Genomic DNA, 18891 nt, shown 5'->3' with positions numbered 1-18891 from the left:
CATTGAAAATGTGATTGAAAAATCCCTGCTCTGGAGCTTCCATAGTATGGTATGGTCTCAATATATATCCATTTCCCTTCCCTTCTGTCTATCCTGAAATTTTATACAATACTTAATAATATGATTTCCCAAACTTTGGTTCTTCAACACTATCCAATGGCAATATACCGTAAATCTGGGTATCACTAGATGGTAGCCAAAAGAGGCAAAGTTCTCTTTACTGTCACCAATAATTGATAGATCAATGAGTTAACAGATCAAAAATTATTTTGGAAAATGTACATGTGTCACATACCTTTCTTGAATAATGGCACAGCCTAAAAGACTGATGCATTGAGTTGTGTCTGGGCTGTAAAAATACAGTGAAATGCATTGCAGTGATGAACACTTTTCTGCCATCTAGTGGTCATAAGGTCAATAAATGAAGAGTCCATTTGGGAAAAAAGATTGACAAGCCCCATCATAACACACATTCTTATAGCAGGGTGGAGTGAAGCATGGGAGACAGTTTTTCCTACAGTTGTGATATTTGAATTTCAGCCAGTGGAAACTGCCAGTGACCATCTTTGCAATGTTATATGAAGGAGCTCTATGGCGAACAGCCCAGTAATGTTTATTCTAGATGTGTATTAAGAGCATGCTAAGGAAACAATGTGATTTATGCTATTTTTTCAGTAGTTGTATGGCTGAGCTATCAGAATGACTAGAACTCAAAGATGGTGATGTTCTTTCTATGACTTTTTCCTCCCAAGGAATAAGTGGTTTCCCAATAAGTCTTATGCTCCACTTCATGGAGGGAAAATTAACTGGTTAAATATATTGTACTACTATGGTAGCTTCATGAGAATTAGAGATTTTCTCTTCATAATCATGTCACAATTGGCTTGATTTCTATTTCCTTTTCTGTGTGATCTTCATACAGTCTTTGGTCTCCTAATCCAGGATTAACTATGATTAATACCATCTTAGGTCTTACTGGTGCTAGCTACTCAAAAGTACAATGCTCCTGTGCTTTCAGATAATGCTTGAATCTTTGTCCTGCTTTATTGGTGGCGTTTTATGGAGGATCCAGACACTTCTATCTTCAGTCATCCCAAATTTTTAACTGCTTCTTCTATCTTTCCTACAGCCTGTTTCCCTCCTTAATATACACTAGAAGAAAAACATGTAATTCACTCGCTACTGCTAGTTCTTAACTAGCCATTCTTTTAGGGAGGTTTTCTAGCTAATAATAATTAATAAAAGCTGTCCCTCAGATATTTGTCACCAGCCCGAATATCTCAGGCTAGATTGAAGGATTATCTTTAGAATTTTTTTTTAAAAAAGGAGCAACAGTTATCACAAAGTTTAATTTTAAAACAAGTGTTGACTATGTTCACAAATTGGAGCATTTTTTCGTACAGAAACATTTTCATAATAAATTAGACAAGTTTAATATAATTTCATACAAGCTAAACGATATTGTCTCCTAATGATTCAGAAGAGTGCACTATCTTTTTTTGGTGAAACAATTTGTTACTTTCTGCCAGATTTTTTTCTGATTCCCCAATTTAACCTATAAACCAGACTTCCTAGTGGTCTCCTTTCCATAGGCTAACCAATATCATTTAAAATTTTGACAGATGCTATTGAGAGGTCTAGTTTACATACAGAATGTGATCTCATTTTCAGTTTTCCTTCCTGATATTTAATGGTATCCACCCCAACATATTTTACTGCATTTGTGTGTGTGTGTGTGTGTGTGTGTGTGTGTTTTCTCATGAATGACTGTATAGGCTGCCACATACGATAAAGTGGCTTTGTTTACTAATCAAACATCTACGTGCACCTATAATCCCGCAGCAAACCACAACTCGGCTCCTCCCAGAATGCACTGCATAGCAGACAGCCCAAAGCAGTCTCTCCCAGCATGCACTCGGCCCCACCAGTTTCCCGAGAGCACCCTGACAGGTAAAGGAGGTCACTGAATTCGCCATTTCCGGTGCGCAATGCAGGACGGGAATGCGAGTAGCGCTATTGGCCGGTGCTTTCCCCGCTTTTCGCCGAGATAGGCGGGCAGGAAGGAAAAGCGGCGGCCGAGGCGGCTTGGCGGGGCAAGAGATTTTTCCCGGTGAGTGTTATGCGGAACGATCCGACTTTGTCGGGGTCGGCGCTCTCTCCCGGACGAGGCGGGCGTCAAAAAGGGATCGATTTAATGCGCGATTTGATGACGTAATAACGGCTCTGGAGACGGAGCCGCCGCCGGAGTTGCGCTGGTCCATGTGCCGGCTCCTGTGGCCTCTTTCCCTTCGCCCCGGCCAGCTCTAGCCTCTCCCGCGCCGCCCTTTATTCTCTTTAAGAGACCCTTTCACTCCTCGGCGCCCCCCAGCGGTTAGGCCTTCCGTTTAGCCCGCTTTGAGCGCTCATTGGCTCCGTTCTCTTCCGTTCCGGAGTCCGATTGGTTGATGTGGAGATGATTGACAGGCTGCCCCAATAGGGTCAGCCTCAGTGTGGGTCCCTAAAGGTAGCCTTCCCCGCGGGTCGAGGTTTCCGCCATCCCTAGCTAGCATAGGCACGATGGCTGGCTCCGGGAATTGCTGGCTAACGTACGTGCAGTGCCGTAGTTATGGCCAGGTGTGTGTGTGGGGTCAGCTAGCCACTGAAGTCTCAGTTGTGGTCCGCATGAGGGGAGGACAGCATCCAAGCCCTCTTTTCTGGCATCCCAAAACGACCGGTGTCAGAGCCAAGCTCCACGCCCGTTAGAGTTATGGCACGAAGGACTTATGGGCAGAAAGAGAGAGAGAGGGGTTACCAGAGCTGGATGCAAACCCCCTAGAATACAGGAAAGAAAGAAAACGATGCTCTTGCTCATGGCTCCCTTCTGGCACTGGGTTGCCACTGCCGAGCTTACGACTGTACATGGAGAAATAGAAAAATATTGTATGCCCTTCCTATTTATTGCAAAATTTAGGTGCTGCTAAGACATAGCGTAAAAGCATAGGTGGACCATATTTTGACATGGGGCCTGGCTATCGGAGGAACTGCCTGCCAGTTTTTGGCTATCCAGTGCGATGCTCCATGTCTCATCAAGTAAACAAAGTCATCTTGTGGGAACCAGAAAGTGTGCATTTTCTGGCACAGTGCTTCACCTCTGGAAGGAGATTTACCCCTGAAATCCATGTGGTTTTCATCCTCTTGGTGTTCTATAAGGCCCTGAAGAATTGATTCTCCCAGGCTTTGGAAAGCCCCCTCCCCTTTTGGGGGGGTTGTGTCTGCTGGACGGCCTGGTACATTGTTTTCCAGTTGGTCAGGCTTTTTATTTGTATCTGCTGTTTTTCTTTTTTTACTTGTAAGTTACCCTGAGTTGTCAGAAGGTCAGCTGACCTCTAAATTAGAATTGAAATGCATAAATAAAAATATTTTGGTATTTGGGGTGGAGGGCGACAAAGACATTGGGCGAAGGAGAGTTTGAAGTGGTTTATTTTTGGTGCATTTTTTACAGTGTCCACTGTCATTTTCATCTGCAGAAAATGTGCCAATGGTATATTCAACCATATCCAGAAAAGCTCTGACAGCTGCAAAAAAACGGGCCTTGAATATCATTTATAGTTTCGGAGCTACCAATTACTCTCCCTTAGCATAAAGGAATTGTTAACAGCCTCTGTCTGTCTGATCAGTGTTTGGATGGGAAATTACTTGAGCACTTTTTAAAGAAAGATAGTGATATAAGTGTAGTAAATATAGGCTATGTAGTTGCATGCATGGCCACTGAGCAATTTTTGCACCATCACTTAAGGAGGAGCAGCAATAGGTGAACTTTATTTTTTATTAGTGTTCATCTATACAACTTACAATCCAATATTTGAGCTTTTTTCTGAGGCATGGTGCGGACGTTACTCATAAATGGCCAATTTGGCCCTTCTTTCTTTTCCCTTGCTCTCTTGTTTCTGTTGAAAGCAACATAAGAATATATTAAGTAGAATACATGCATTTAATGGATGGGTTTGCTTTAGTTTTCTCTACTTAATTAGTTGTAGTTATAAACAGGAGATGTCAACCTATCCCATTCTGCTACATGTCAGAATAGCTGAAATGGAGAGGCTGCGAGAGGTGTGTTTCAGATTCCTAAGCTACCACCCTAAAATATTTTCCCGTCCAATTTTTTTCATTAAAGCATTTTCATCTTTGTATGCTTTTTCAATCCAAAATTTCAGAATAGCTTACATTTAGTCATTCATTATATGTGAAAGGCTGTCTTCCCTAGGTTCAATATTCAAAAGATATTATGTTAAGCTTGATTTCAAAATTGCTTATTTTCTCTTCCCATATATATATATACATATATGTATACATATACACACACACACACACACACACACACACACACACACATATATATATATATATATATATATATATATATATATATATACATATACATATACATACACATACATATACATATACATATACATACATATACACATACATACACATACATATACATACATACATATATATATCCATGTTGTTTCCATCTGCTTCTGAATTGAATTTTTGAACTGGGAGTTTTTCTTTGAATATGACTTCAGAAGAGGGAAACTATTATTTATCAAGATGCTGGGTATAATGCCTTCCATTTTTATTATTATTAAGAAGTTGTGTTTCTTATTTGCAATTTTCATCTCTGGCAAAAATACACGTCTGCCCTTTCCTGATCTTTTTCCTAGACAAATTTATTAGCCATGGAAGCTGAAGAGACGATGGATTGTATTCAGGAATTTCCAGAGCATTATAAAGTAATTTTGGACAGATTAAATGAACAGCGGGAGCAGGATCAATTTACAGACATCACTTTGATTGTGGATGGTATGTAATGATGCAAACAAAGTCAAATTAGGCAGTCTTCAGTCCAGGTCTAATCCACAGAAAAGTTAATCTGAAGTATCTGGTTATAAATGAAAACTGAAATTATTTAAGGAGCAATTTTCTATCACCTGGCAGAAGAGCTGTTGGATTTGGTGGGAGAGTGAGAGAGTTGTTCTAAAATTCTCCTTGGAGGATAGGAACCCTTTTTCTTAACCACGATTTCCATGCCAATCTTGTTAGTTTTTCTTCTTGCTCTTACTGTGCTAAAACCTGCATAGTGTACTTCTTCATACTACAAGCAGTAGAACAGGGAGCTTTCTTACCACCTCTGCCTACATGAATCAGCAGGCTTTAGAAATTATGTTCTGTTCCAAATCTTGCATCACTGCTCTCAAAATTGCTGTAAGATTGCTCTGTTAAATGAAGTGGGAGGAGCCTGCCTCATTTAACCTAAAGATTAACGTTTTAAAGTTAATTATATATACTTATCTAGGATATAGATATAAATATAGATATATAACTGTTGAGCTTGGGAGGAATGATGGTTCACAAACTTGTAAGAGATGAGCTGTGTTAATTAATACAGACTATTAATTCCTTAAAGCAAATTTCAAATATTATCTTTAGGAGCAGGAGTTGGAACTTAAAATTCCTCAGCAGATCATCTGAAAGCTTTTATTTGCATATCTTCTTTTACATAGTCAAAACAGCAAAACCTGTTAAGTACTTGTAAGTGTAAGTAAGGAAGAGAGTCTTGTTGGAGAGGTTTTTTGACAACTACAACTTCAACTACAAAATGACATTAGGTTGTTCCTTGTGTCTAATTAACATAAAATTGATTTTACATATTTTTCCTTACATCCGGTAATATCCAACCTGGGGTTTCACATAGCATGGTGATATTGTTTTTCATTTCCAGGTCATCATTTTAAAGCTCATAAAGCTGTTCTCGCTGCCTGCAGTCAGTTTTTCTACAAATTCTTCCAAGACTTCACTCAGGAGCCTCTAGTAGAAATTGAAGGTAATTTGCGGATTCAGTCGTGTACAGAAATACTAGGGAATAAAAAGGCTCATGGGTGCTTTGGAAGCCATCCATTCTGGTAGACTCAATATACCAGGATTACAAAAGAAAAAGAATGGACTGTGGTTTAACTCTAGGCAACTGTTCTGTACACTAGTTCTTACTCCTGAATTGTGTAGTAAGGTTTAATCAATCTTGGAAGGCAACCAAATATGTAAGGCTAAGATTTTTTTGCCCTCCCACCCATGTTGCTCCAAACCCAATATTCTCCATTTTGGAAGTACAAGGGAGAGAGTAGTGGTAAATCCAGTTGTCAACAAACTTAAGAGGACACTAAAGCCCAGAAGACATGGCTCCTTTTTTAGCTGCAAACTGAAAAAGAATAGAAGGACTTGTAATTCAGCCTAGTTTTGATGGTGTTGCATTTTTCTGGTGTCTTATTCTTTTTTGTATCTTCATGGCTGCATTTAAAAAAAAACACCTCTTGCTTGGTCGACTCTAATTGAACGTTGTTTGTTAAGCTATTTCTATTTTGATGCTGTTTTATATATTCTGTGAGTCCATTATTAATTATTATAAACTGTTCCCAGTGATTCAGATCTCTTTTCTAGATAAATCAGTTTATGGTCCAAGGGAGAGTATTCTGGTGGATGAACTAGAATTTGCCATGTTATACTTCTGAACCTGTCAGGTGAAACATTTCTTCTGCTTGGAGAATGTTTTTAATTTGGAAAAAAGATAGATATCTTTTCTCCAAATTTAGTAATTATCCTCAAAAACTTTGATCAACTTACATTTCTTTAGTAACATATTAATATTTTGAGTTGTATATGTTTTGTGTAAGATTTATCAGTTTATTGTTAAGCTGTTTCATCTAATGCCAGGTTTTAGCTTATATCTATACACAATTTGGCTCTCTTGGCTGCAAAATAAAAATTATCAGGCAGTCCTCAGTTAACAACATTTGTTTAGCAACTGTTTGAATTTAGGATGGTGCTGAAGGAGTGGTGGTTCTCTAAACGTTCCAGCTGATCCAGCACTACTGTGTGACTGTGATTTACAATTTTACCTGTTGGCTTCATACAAGTAAAGTCAGTGGACATCCTCACACCCTCCCTGAGCCATGAGCATTCTTGGCCTCTCTCTCCTCTCTCTCTCTCTCTCTCTCACACACACACACACACACTCATTTGGCAGCAGCTATTCCAAACCTCCCCCCAGGCTTGCAACACATTTCCCGCACACACATACACACACCATCCCTGAGCCTTGCTGCCCTCGCATTATGTACTCACGCACCTTCTTGAGCGTCACTGTGCTTGCACCATGCCTCCCTGGCCACTTGCCTATCCTCTCCAACTCAACAGGAGTCACTCCAAGTCACTGCAGAGCTTGTGCTGTGTCTCCTCCCTGCTACTTGTGCATCCTCACGGACTCTCTGCTATCCAGCAATACCCACTCCAGGCCCTATTGACTTTGGCCACACCTTCCTAGCACCTGCACACACTCACCCAGCTCTTTCTACCCCAGAAACAGTTACTTACCTGCTTACCAGCCAATTTAAAAACCCTCTTGAACTTGCAACTCCCTGGAAGCTAACTTTTGGTTGTTGAAAGTCACTTAACAATCCATGATCCTTGGTTAATAATGGCGACGTGTACTACAGGGATTGCCATTGTTAAGGAATGCAGTCTTGTGAATCACTTTTTACAGCTGCGTCACGTAGTGACAGAAATGCTAGTTCCATTCTAGTTTACACTGGTAAAATTCCACCTTGAGCATTATGTCTCTTCTGATTAGTACACTAAGAAGGTTTTGGACAAACTGGGATAGATTCATAGAAGCAGTGAAGATAATCAGAGAACTTGTCCTATGAAGTCAGACTGAATAAGCTTACCATATTTGTCCTTGTGTACAGAAGCTGAAGGAGAGAAAATACCTTTCAAATAACTGGAAGGGATGTCTTGTGACATCACACTTTACAACTGCATCACTTAGTGACAGAAATGCTGGTCCCAATTGCCTTCATAACTTGAGGACTACCTGTATTATTATATATAATATTTCTGTGTATCTAGGTTTGAGAAATACAAGGTTTTGTAGCTGAGAGAAAGCAACAGCAATGGCTACATTTTTTGCCCTGTCCAGCATGTTTCCTAATAACTGACATAATTAATTCAATAGCATTGATTTACAAAGAATAGCTTGCAGACTTTTAACTTTACAGTGAAGTAGGAATTTATCAAAATATCTATAATATAGAAATCTACATAAGCTTCTTAGACTTCAAGGCTCTTATCTTCATTAATGTGTATATAATATTTAAAAGAGAAGAAGTAGGCTATATTTTGCAATCAAGATATATGCTGAAAGCATGGAACTTTCAGATAATAGGATGTAATAGTTCTATTCTAGTTTACATTAGTAAGCTGAAGGAGAATATTCCTTTCAAATTGCAAGGGATGTCTCATTGAAGAAAACTATTGCTTATTTTTCTTTATTCCAAAGTTCAGGACATGGATTTAAATTACAAGCAGGCAGATTCCAATTAATTGCTAGGGCAGTTTTTTTAACAGTAACACTTTCACAGTTAATCAAAGAGATAATAAACTATGGAGATGTTTAGAGAGATGCTGGATAGATGGCTTGTGGGTTTTTTTATTTTCAAATTTTTATATTCTTCATTAGACATTCATTCTGGAGTGGGACTAAATTGCCCTTTTCAGATTGTGATTGTATGAAGTTGCCTTCATTGATTGTCTTACAAAGCTTGGATTTCTGTTTTCATTCCACTATGGACTATTAGATATTTTTTGAAAAATATTGTAGTTCAAGAGAAAGAAACAAGGTTCTGGTCCAGTGGGGAAACAGTAACCAGTTTCTAGTACATCGATACTCATTAAATATTGGAATTCTTACAGATGCCATGTAATGTAAACATTTGATCCAGAAAAAAAATCTTATATTCAGCAAGAGTATGTAATCACTATTTTATCAAAAATAATTTTAATACAATTATTAATTCCTGCCTAAGAATTCTTAATAGATTCAAACATACTGATTTTACAAATCAATTACATGGTGATGTCATCAAATCGCTCTTCTCTTGATAATTACATAGATATGCAGTTTTCTAGACATCATTTTTTGATGTCTAGAGGCTTTGCCCTTGCCTTCTTCCCTTAGTTGAAGGTGGCTGATCCAAAGTCACTCATCTGGCTTCCTTGCCTAAGTCAAGATTAGAACTCACATCTCACTGTTCCTAGTCTGGGGCCTTAACTATTAGACCAAACCAATTGTTATTTATTATTATCAACCTAAACACTGCACTGAAGGATGAAGTTTATGGATCATAATAAATTACACTGGTCCAGTGCAAGTTGATGGATTGCTTTGAAAGGCTGAGAGAGAGTAACTTGTCTACCCAGATGGCTTCTGTGCCTAAGAGAACCTAGGATCTTTTTCTTCCTGCTCCTTAACCATGTAGCACTTTAACCACTATATGACACTGGCTCTCAGACAATTTATATACTAAATATTTATATAAAAGTAGACCCCAAAATACTTAAGTCAGCTCATCTGTGCTTTGGATATAAGTATGGAAGTAACTATTCTCATCCTGTTTTCATGGTGCACATCTGTAATGATTTATTTTTTCATATTTAGAGGAGTTACAACTTTTAATTTTGAAATATAGGAAATGACCACTGGTTGTAGCAAAATGCTAGATATTATGTTACTGAAAGGCAACTCTTATGAAACAAATACAATATTTTCCAGCCACAAATCTGTGCAAAATGTATGAGTGAGTTCTATATTTTGTCTTTTGCCCACAATCAGGTGTAAGTAACATGGCCTTTCGTCATTTAATTGAGTTCACATATACTGCAAAACTAATGGTCCAGGGAGAAGAGGAAGCAAATGATGTCTGGAAAGCAGCTGAGTATCTTCAGATGTTGGAAGCCATTAAAGCACTTGAAATCAGGTGAGTGTGGGTCAAATTCCAGTAAGATCACTGTCTTTTTGCTATCTTCTCAAGGACTTTAAGATTTTCTCATACACTTTTGACATATCCCTGAAAGATGATAGTACTACTGGGAGATTTTATATATACAGCTTGCAGTGACTTATCTGTGTTTGCTGCTGAAAATGCAACTTGATAGGGAAACACACCCAATTCTTATTCCCAGGAAAATCTGTGAGGTTTGTTCATTTTCTGCATATTCTTTTTTAAGCATGTTTCCAATCTGAAATATGTGGACCTGAAAAAACTATAATGTATAGTTGGGCCAAGCAACATTCTTGATTAGCTTGAAGACATTTAGGCTGCATGATAAAGTAGACTTTATGATGCCGAACATATATAAGTTGAAACGCTAGAATCTAATGTTCTATGCAGTAAGCTGAGATGTGGAACTAGTGGTTCTCATGATGTCGCTGACCTTCATCTCCCATAGTCTCTGACAGTTAGCCATGGTGACTGGGACTGAGGACAACTGAAGTCCAACAATATTGGATGGCAAAAGGATTCCACATGTGTTAGTGAATAAGCATCTGTGTACAGTTTTAATGTGTGTAGAATAAAATTCTGTTGAAAGCCAAGCACTACTATTTAATGTTTTGCAGAATGCAGAAGAGTTATGGTCTCCCTTCAAAGAGCTTGCAGTCTAAATGAACTGGGCAGAACGTATTTGATCAGAGAGGACCAGGCTTTATAAAGAAATAGCTTGGGTATGTTATTCTGGGAATCGAATCTGAATTCGAATTTGCACCCCTTGCAACCCAGTGAGATGGGTGGAAAGCATAATCAGAGCTGAAAAGAAGAGAGTTAGGGATATAAGGAGCTTTCAGAAAAAGTGTAGTCCATGGATAATATTGAAAAAAGGGAGACCATTCTCTGTATGGAGAAGTCACTGTGGAAAATAAGCATAAAATCAGGACTGAGACAAAGACGTGTACTTGGGTACAGTGGAGAGAATGAGAGATTAGAAATAACAGGTGATAGGAGTTAGAAGATAGACAAACTAGATGATTCTGGAAGAATTTGCAAGGCTGATATGGTTGTAAAAGTGATATAAAAATAAAAGATTGAAATATAGAGATGGTTTTAACATTATGCTGGTGTGAACACCACCAGTTTAAATATAGTATTTCTACTGGTGCCAGCCAGCTAAGACTCTGGCATTTAGGGAATGGGGTGGCTTGTAGATGGGTACCAACTATTGGGAGGAGTCTTGCCTTGCCTTAAAACATCCTCTTCCCTGACAAGAAGACTCAACCAGGGAAAACAGCAACAGAATCTTTGATCAATTTAGGAAGAGAACATCTGTAGTAAACAAGTATTAGCTACTAGCATGGGGACTGTGAGAGAGAATGGATCAAGAACTGAGTGGAGAAATTCCCAAGTACTTGGGTCATCACATGGCTAGTAAAAGAGTAACTTGTATTACTCAACTGTCAAGGAACATCTAGACCAGACATGTCAAACTTACGACGTCACATGACGTTGCGCAATGTATTGGGATGGTTTTGCCATTGCTGGTAATGGGGTGGGTGCGGCTTCTGCATGACGCATCTGGCCCGTGGGCCGGCAGTGTGACACCCCTGATCTAGACTAATGCTTCTCAACCTTGGCAACTTAAGTTGCATGGACCTCAACTCCCAGAATTCCGCAGCCAACAAGCTGGCTGGGGGAGTTTTGAAGTCTACACATGTTAAGTTCTCAAGGTTGAGAAGCACTGGTCTAGACAATCACAAAGTTTCTGTATGTGCTCACTCAGGGCTGGTAGATACTAATGGGACGTCAGGGAATATTATTACATGTTAACTGGGAAAGAAGTACAAGTCTTATCTCCAAAATACCAGACTTTCCAAAATAAGTAGAGAAAGCTTATGCTTAAACAACATGGAATGCTCAACCATTAGTGCTGGAATTCTAGAAAAGTGGAGAATGGGAGACGCAGCCAGTAGAAGAAGAAAAGTCCTTCTTAACTAATAAAATGCAGGATATTTTAAATCTGATATAGAAATATGTTTACACAGTCTTCTTGCTGAAGGTATTCAGCATGAGTATTGGTGATTCCAATTGGCTACCTCTACACAAATGTGCAAATGAAGGGACATTCTGATCAGGAGCTTTACCCCCAAATCTTGGGAGACTGTTCCTAACATGGTACCAATTTTCAGACAAGCTTTGAAATCTTTCCCTTACAAACTAGCATTTGACAAATCATTAATCATCATAGAACTGAAACCTAGGGAAACTAACATAGCACTGATATGTCAGTAGAAGTTGCATATATTACAATGGACAATATTGCGGACATCATTTTTCTACTGATTTAATCATGTTTACAAAGCAGGAATTGCTTAGGAGCAATTTTCATTTTCCCAATCCTTTCCCTTAAGCCTTAAGGAGTATTCATTCCTACTACAAGTCTAGGTATAGCAAGCCATTGCTTCTTTAGCAGTGTTGCAGCACTTAAAGTTAATTCTGCTTCTTGTTCAGTCTAATATAGTAGCCAATTTTACTTTAACTCTTTTTTCATTTTTCATGACTTACTGTGTCTTCTCTAGGAACAAAGAAAATACATCATCGCTTGAATCAAATGAAGTTCAAGATAAAAATAAAGCCAAAAAGAGGAAGATAGCAGAGACCTCTAATGTTATTACTGAAACATTGCCTTGTGCAGAATCTGAACCCGTTGAAATTGAAGTGGAGATTGCCGAAGGAGCTATCGATGTAGAGGAAAATAACATTGAGTCTCTTGAGGAAGTAGCTTCTGCTGAACAGCCAATAAAGTACATACAGACTACAGGTACTTCAGATGACTCTGCTTTGGCTCTTCTGGCAGATATCACCAGCAAGTTCCGCCACGGAGAAAGGAAAAATGAAATTCAGGAGGAATGTGACAACCTATCTGATCCAATGGGCAAACATGTGGAAGGCATTGAGATCATGGAACTTCAGCTGTCGCATGTCAACAATCTTTTCCATTGCGAAAAGTGCAATCGCACATTTAAATTCCTTTACCACTTTAAGGAGCATATGAAAACACATTCCACTGAAAGCTATAAGTGTGACCTATGCAACAAAAGATACTTGCGTGAGAGTGCATTGAAACAGCACCTTACTTGTTACCACCTTGATGAAGGTGGAACAAACAAAAAACAAAGACCTGGCAAAAAAATACATGTTTGCCAATACTGTGATAAGCAGTTTGATCACTTTGGACATTTTAAAGAACATCTTCGGAAACACACAGGTATCTGCAATTTTAGTTTTATACTGGCTAAATCTCCGTAATTCTGTCCAGAGATGCTAAACTCTTAATTCAATACAATGTACCCTAAGGCTGTGCAGTGCTTTAGATTCAAAGTCAAATAAAATGCTTCAGAAGTGTGAGGATGTGAGTGTAGATGACTCTGAACCAAGCACATCCTTTTCCACAATGCATCCATTACTTGTTCCAGGGAAAAGGCAAGAATAAGCCATATACACATGAGGTTTCAAGTCCAAGGTTTGCAAGAGAAACAGGAAAATGTTTGCTTCTGTTCTTGGTTATCTATAGTTTATTTTGCTATTTGAAGTGGCAGAGTGGTGGTGTTCACTGACGTAGGCAATCTTAACAGAGTTATCTTTTCATATGTTATGTCAGTGATTTGCCCATTACAGCCTGATATTAGGAAACTTCATTTTCTGGAATGAATTTATAATTGGAAGTAGTATCTTAATTTTGAATACAGCAATCTACATTTCTAACATTACAGATAAAATGCAATAGACAACTTATCCTACATGCTCGTCATTAAATGAATTTCTGTCTCTATTTACCTTGATAGGTGAAAAACCATTTGAATGTCCAAATTGTCACGAACGTTTTGCTCGGAACAGCACACTCAAATGTCACTTGACAGCATGCCAGTCTGGTGCGGGTGCTAAAAAGGGACGGAAGAAGCTTTATGAATGCCAGGTTTGTAAGAAAGAAAATAATTAGATTTATTTATTTATTTATTTATTTATTTATTTAATTTTATTATTTTATTAATGGGATTTATATCCCGCCCTATCTCCCGAAGGACTCAGGGCGGCTAACAACAAAACATATAATAAGTACAGAAATTAAGATAAAAAATAAAATTAAAATCATCTGTGCAATAAATTAAAAATTAAAAATAAATTAAAAATTGTAAATATAATTAAAATGCCTGTCAGTCCAGGTCAGCCTGGTGGAATAGGAGTATTTTGAGGCCACGGCGAAAGGATTGGAGATTTTGGGCCATCCGAAGCTCAGGGGGGAGCTGATTCCATAGGACTGGCGCTCCCACAGAGAAGGCCCTCCCCCTGGGGGTCACCAGCCGACATTGCCTAGCTGACGGTACCCTGAGGAGGCCTTCTCTGTGTGAGGCCTTCTCTGGATTCGTTCCCGGCAGCAGATGGTCCTGCAAGTATCCCGGGCCTAAGCCATGTAGGGCTTTAAAGGTAAGTACCAGCACCTTAAATCTCACCTGGAGGGCAACCGGTAGCCAATGCAGCTCACACAGGAGGGGTGTAATATGGGAGTATCGGGGTGTTCCCATCACTACCCGTGCAGCTGCACTCTGTACCAGCTGAAGCCTCCGGGTGGTCTTCAAGGGCAGCCCCATGTAGAGAGCATTACAGTAGTCTATACGGGAGGTAACGAGTGCGTGGGTGACTGTACGTAGGGCATCTCGGTCCAGAAAGGGGCACAATTGGTATATTAGGCGAATCTGGGCAAATGCCCCCTTAGCCACGACTCCAATATGATCTTCAAAACTGAGTCGTGAATCTAGGAGGACGCCCAGATTGAGTTTGAGTTTCTAATGTCACAGTAGCAAAATTAAGGTGGAATTTGATAGAGGAACAATATGATCCTCTGCTTATCCTAATACCTGATTCTAAAACTATTTTTGTGGAAGGAAAATATAAAAATAGATAGATGAAAGTGCCAAAGGTGCTTTTTCCAAAAGGCAACTAGACTTTCTTGGCGTTTTTTCTCTTTGAAAATGTTTTGTTTCTTATCCAAGAGGTTTCTTCAGTTCTAACTGAAGATATGTGAAAGGTAACAGTACTCTTTCATACTTGCATGAGCATCTTCAGGTAGGAAACTGATCACAGCTGATGAACTACCTGAATGGCTATTGGGTATCTCATTGATGCTACTCTTCTTCCAAGATATCTATTTCTTCCAAGAGGTGGAATATTTTTTTTTAAAAAAATAATACTTTGCCCTCAGCTCTGGACGTTTTGCCTTTAGGAATATGCTGAACATTGGGTGGCATGAGCTGTGCTTCAAAACTAGATGAGCCAGGCCTCTTTTTTTTAATGGGGAATCGGATTTTGAAGGAATAAAATTGATGTTTAAACATTTGGCAAGGGTTAAAACTCCCCAAACACAGGACCGGGTATGGGGGGGGGGAGAAATGATAGCAGCGTTAAAATATCTCAGGGGTTGCCATAAAGAAGAGGGAGTCAAGCTATTCTCCAAAGCACCTGAAGGCAGGACAAGAAGCAACGGATGGAAACTAGTCAAGGAGAGAAGCAACCTAGAACTAAGGAGAAATTTCCTGACAGTTAGAACAACTAACCAGTGGAACAACCTGCCTCCAGAAGTTGTGAATGCTCCAATACTGGAAGTTTTTAAGAAGAGACTTGACCCGTAATTTGTCTGAAATGGTATAGGGTTTCCTGCCTGAGCAGGGGGTTGGACTAGAAGACCTCCAAGGTCCCTCCCAACTACTACTACTACTACTACTACTACTACTTGTAGTAGTAATAGTAGTTTGCCATTGCCTTCTTCTGGGATGATTTTTCAATTTTTCCAGTCTAATTCACATTTCCTTGAAATGCTACTTAGTTTCCAAGCTTGGATGAGGCCAGCCAAATGCTGCCATTGGCTGAGAACAAAAACTCATTGCGTATGGTCATATCAGGATAACTGTTGAGTGCACCATAAGACAGGATCTCTTTGTGTGCATTTAAATTATAGCACTGATTTTTCATGGGAGGATCCAGTGTGCCAAGAGGCATAATGACTTATCACATTAAATAAAAAAGTCTTGCCTTGTTTGGGAAAGAGAGAGAGAGAGGGAGGGAGGGACAAATGGATGCCAGATCAGCCTATTTGCAGGGTCCTTCCACTGTATTGAATCTCCTCTTGTAGTTTTGGGGTTCAGCACTTTAAAAAAAAGGCCTCAAAACCAGAAATGGTTTGACATGTGTCAGGAGGTGTTCCAGTCCTAAATCAGGCCTCTTTCATTCTTGAGCTATTTCCAGTTCTCAGACTTTACTATAGAAAACTGGCCAGTTGGATTTGTTTCGTCTGGAAGAGGTTTAGCTTGATTCAAGGGAAACAGAATATGGCAGAGTGCTGTAGAATGTTCTTGGATTAATGAATTTGCACATCCCAAATCATCTGCTGTATATTAAATGTTTAAATAACTTTCCTAAAATCACTATGCCTTGCTCTTTTAGGTCTGCAACAGTGTGTTTAACAGCTGGGATCAGTTCAAGGACCATTTGGTAATACACACAGGTGACAAACCCAATCATTGTACCTTATGTGATGTTTGGTTCATGCAAGGCAGTGAACTCCGGAGACATCTGCAAGATATGCACAGCATTTCAGAGCGAATAGTATCTGAGGATATTCTTCCAGTGGACAGTGATCCAGTGGCGTCCATGACAATTATAGAGCAGGTGGAACAAGTTCATGTCTTGCCCGTAATTCAGGTCCAGGTGGATCCAGCTCAAGTGACTGTAGAACAGGTACATCCAGATTTGATACAGAATAATCAAGAAAAACATGAACAAATAGCAGAACTACAAGAGCAGGTTGAAATAAGCTACTTAGAAGTTGAACACATTCAGACTGAACAAGGTACTGAAGTACATATGGAAGAGCTGGATGTGGAACATGTGAACCAGTTACAAATGGAAGAAGTTCAGACTCAGCTTATGGAGGAACATGATCTAGAACAGGGAGAGTCAGTGCCCATGGATCAAGAACTGACAGCAAGCACATCTGTTCAGGTGGACGTGGTGGAAGCACATGGAGCAGATCATGAAGAATCTGATGATTTAAAAACTCAGCCAATAATGGCAATACAAGAGGAAAACGTGGAGAGCTGAACAACTTTGACTGCATTATCTGTGATTTGGAGGAAAAAAGTTAATACCAAATTATTTTTCTTAATTTTCTTGTTTGACTTTTGCCCTACCCATGGGACAGCTCTCTTGTATCAGTGCCCTTAGGGAAGCGAACAGGTGGACCAAAGTTAGAATATTTGATTGAACTCCCCTTCTTTATTTCTAGGAAGGAAAAAACCCTTGTGTGTGTGTTTTTTTCTTAAAATAAAATACCATGGAGCAAAGGATATTCTGGAGATGGAACAGCTTTGTGTGAAGTTTAATTGTAGAGTTTTGCTAGATTATACTGTTTTGTCATTGTAAGAAATTTCTGAAGCAAGTTCTATTTTCCTTTCAGAATATGAGTTTAGTGTTAAAATGGCAATGTTAGTATGGATTATCTATAAATTTGGGTAATCTGCTTTCAGAAAAAAATATTTTTCCTTCTTTCCCATTTAATATTTTGCAGTAGTTGCATTATTTGCTGATGTTCCTAACTTTAAGCACTATTTTCAAGGTCTAGAAGATTACTGGGATGGAGGTAGTGTGCTTAGGTTTTGTGAATACAACAAAAGAACCTTCGTGCCTTCACACAATAAAGTAATTAAACTTCCACAAAGCTTTTACAATTCTTACAAAACTAATACAAAAGGCAGTGTACATACTACTGTATAGTGCTTTGTAATCTTGCTTACAATTGTTCGCTATCAGGGTTTTTTTTCTGCATTAAAATAAACTTGGATGGGGGAAAATGGATTGAACACTGGCAATTTTTAAGGGCCAATTATATTGGGAAAATGCAGCTGCATCTGTAAGAAGATATGAGTTGGCTAATAGGTTGCACTGGCATCATCAGATTTTTATTTTTTAGAAAAAAGGTACATTTTATATTTAAAGGAAAAACATTAAAAATACAAAGTAAATGTGTCTACACAATGCACCAGGCTACTGTTTTATTATTTAAACTTTATGACCCATGATTGAAAGATCTTGTGCTTAAAAGGTTTGAAAAAAATCCAAAGCCATAAGTATGAGTGTTTTAACTGTGGATTTACAAATGTAGGAATGTAAATATTTTAATCAGTATTATTGGACAATAAAACAGTACCTATCATAAGCTTTCAGTCAATGCAATATTATTTTCTTTGGGGATGGATATAGTTTTTTTGGGGGGGATGAATTTTTCATCACTAAATTCTAGAGTTACTTTTTCAAAACTGATCAGCCTTCAGTGACATAATTTCACTTTGACCAGCCCTGAGAATTGCAGAAAGTGGAATCAACACATTTTGAGGTTACCTGGGCTGGAGAATGCTTCTCTCGAAAAAATTGCAGTCAGTCCTGGTTCTTCACTATATTGACTTATTATAGCTTTCTTTAGTTCATTAGTACCAACCAATGCTATCTGAAGTTATGTGATTTGGATGAAAACGTTTTGTCTCCATTTGGAAGGACATCTCCAGTGCGCTTTGAAATGTGCTCGTCTGTCAGAGCACTGGCCTTTAAATATCTTGTGTGATGTAAATTGGTGTGGGTGTTATTCCTCTGGATGTTTCCATGGGTTGTTTGATTGGCTGGTTGTTGTTGCTGAGCCGTAGTCTTTGGTGTTTAGGTAACTGTGATATAAATGGTGCTTCTTCATTTGGTTGCCTCTTTGAGACATGGTCTGGTTTTGTGTTGTTTAGCTGGCTGGCTGTTGTTGAGATGTAGTCTGATTTCTGTGGGGGGTTGTGATTTTTGTTGCTGTATGGTGGGGTGCCTGTTCCTTTTAAATGCTACCTTGGGGATTGAAGTAGTTCTTTAGTTCTCAGTAGTTGGTAGGTTGGGTCAATGTCAATGTGTCTGTTTATTGACTTATTGGTGGAGAACCAGG

The 18891-nt window shown here is 38.9% G+C and overlaps 1 protein-coding gene across 3 annotated transcripts; it reads left to right on the top strand.

The window, feature by feature from the left end:
- Positions 1-1996: 1996 nt before the first annotated feature.
- On the top strand, positions 1997-18129 carry ZNF131 (zinc finger protein 131). 3 transcript variants are annotated; one of them, XM_083356531.1, is made up of 7 exons: positions 1997-2110; positions 4710-4848; positions 5768-5869; positions 9710-9854; positions 12446-13134; positions 13712-13842; positions 16365-18129. In XM_083356531.1, exons 2-7 carry the CDS (start codon positions 4725-4727, stop codon positions 17019-17021), a joined length of 1848 nt encoding a protein of 615 aa, XP_083212657.1. In that variant the 5' UTR covers positions 1997-2110; positions 4710-4724; the 3' UTR covers positions 17022-18129. The 3 variants fall into 3 exon arrangements, with proteins under 3 accessions (XP_083212657.1, XP_083212659.1, XP_083212658.1); XM_083356532.1 differs by lacking the exon at positions 1997-2110 and adding an exon at positions 4582-4603; XM_083356533.1 differs by lacking the exons at positions 4710-4848; positions 5768-5869 and having other exon boundaries at positions 2040-2110.
- The last annotated feature ends 762 nt before the right edge of the window (positions 18130-18891 follow it).

Source organism: Vipera ursinii (genome assembly GCF_947247035.1).
Source record: "Vipera ursinii genome assembly, chromosome: 2".
Taxonomy (NCBI): domain Eukaryota; kingdom Metazoa; phylum Chordata; class Lepidosauria; order Squamata; family Viperidae; genus Vipera; species Vipera ursinii.
Note: the sequence above shows the minus strand (reverse complement) of the source record. Positions and strands in the feature narration are given on the sequence as shown.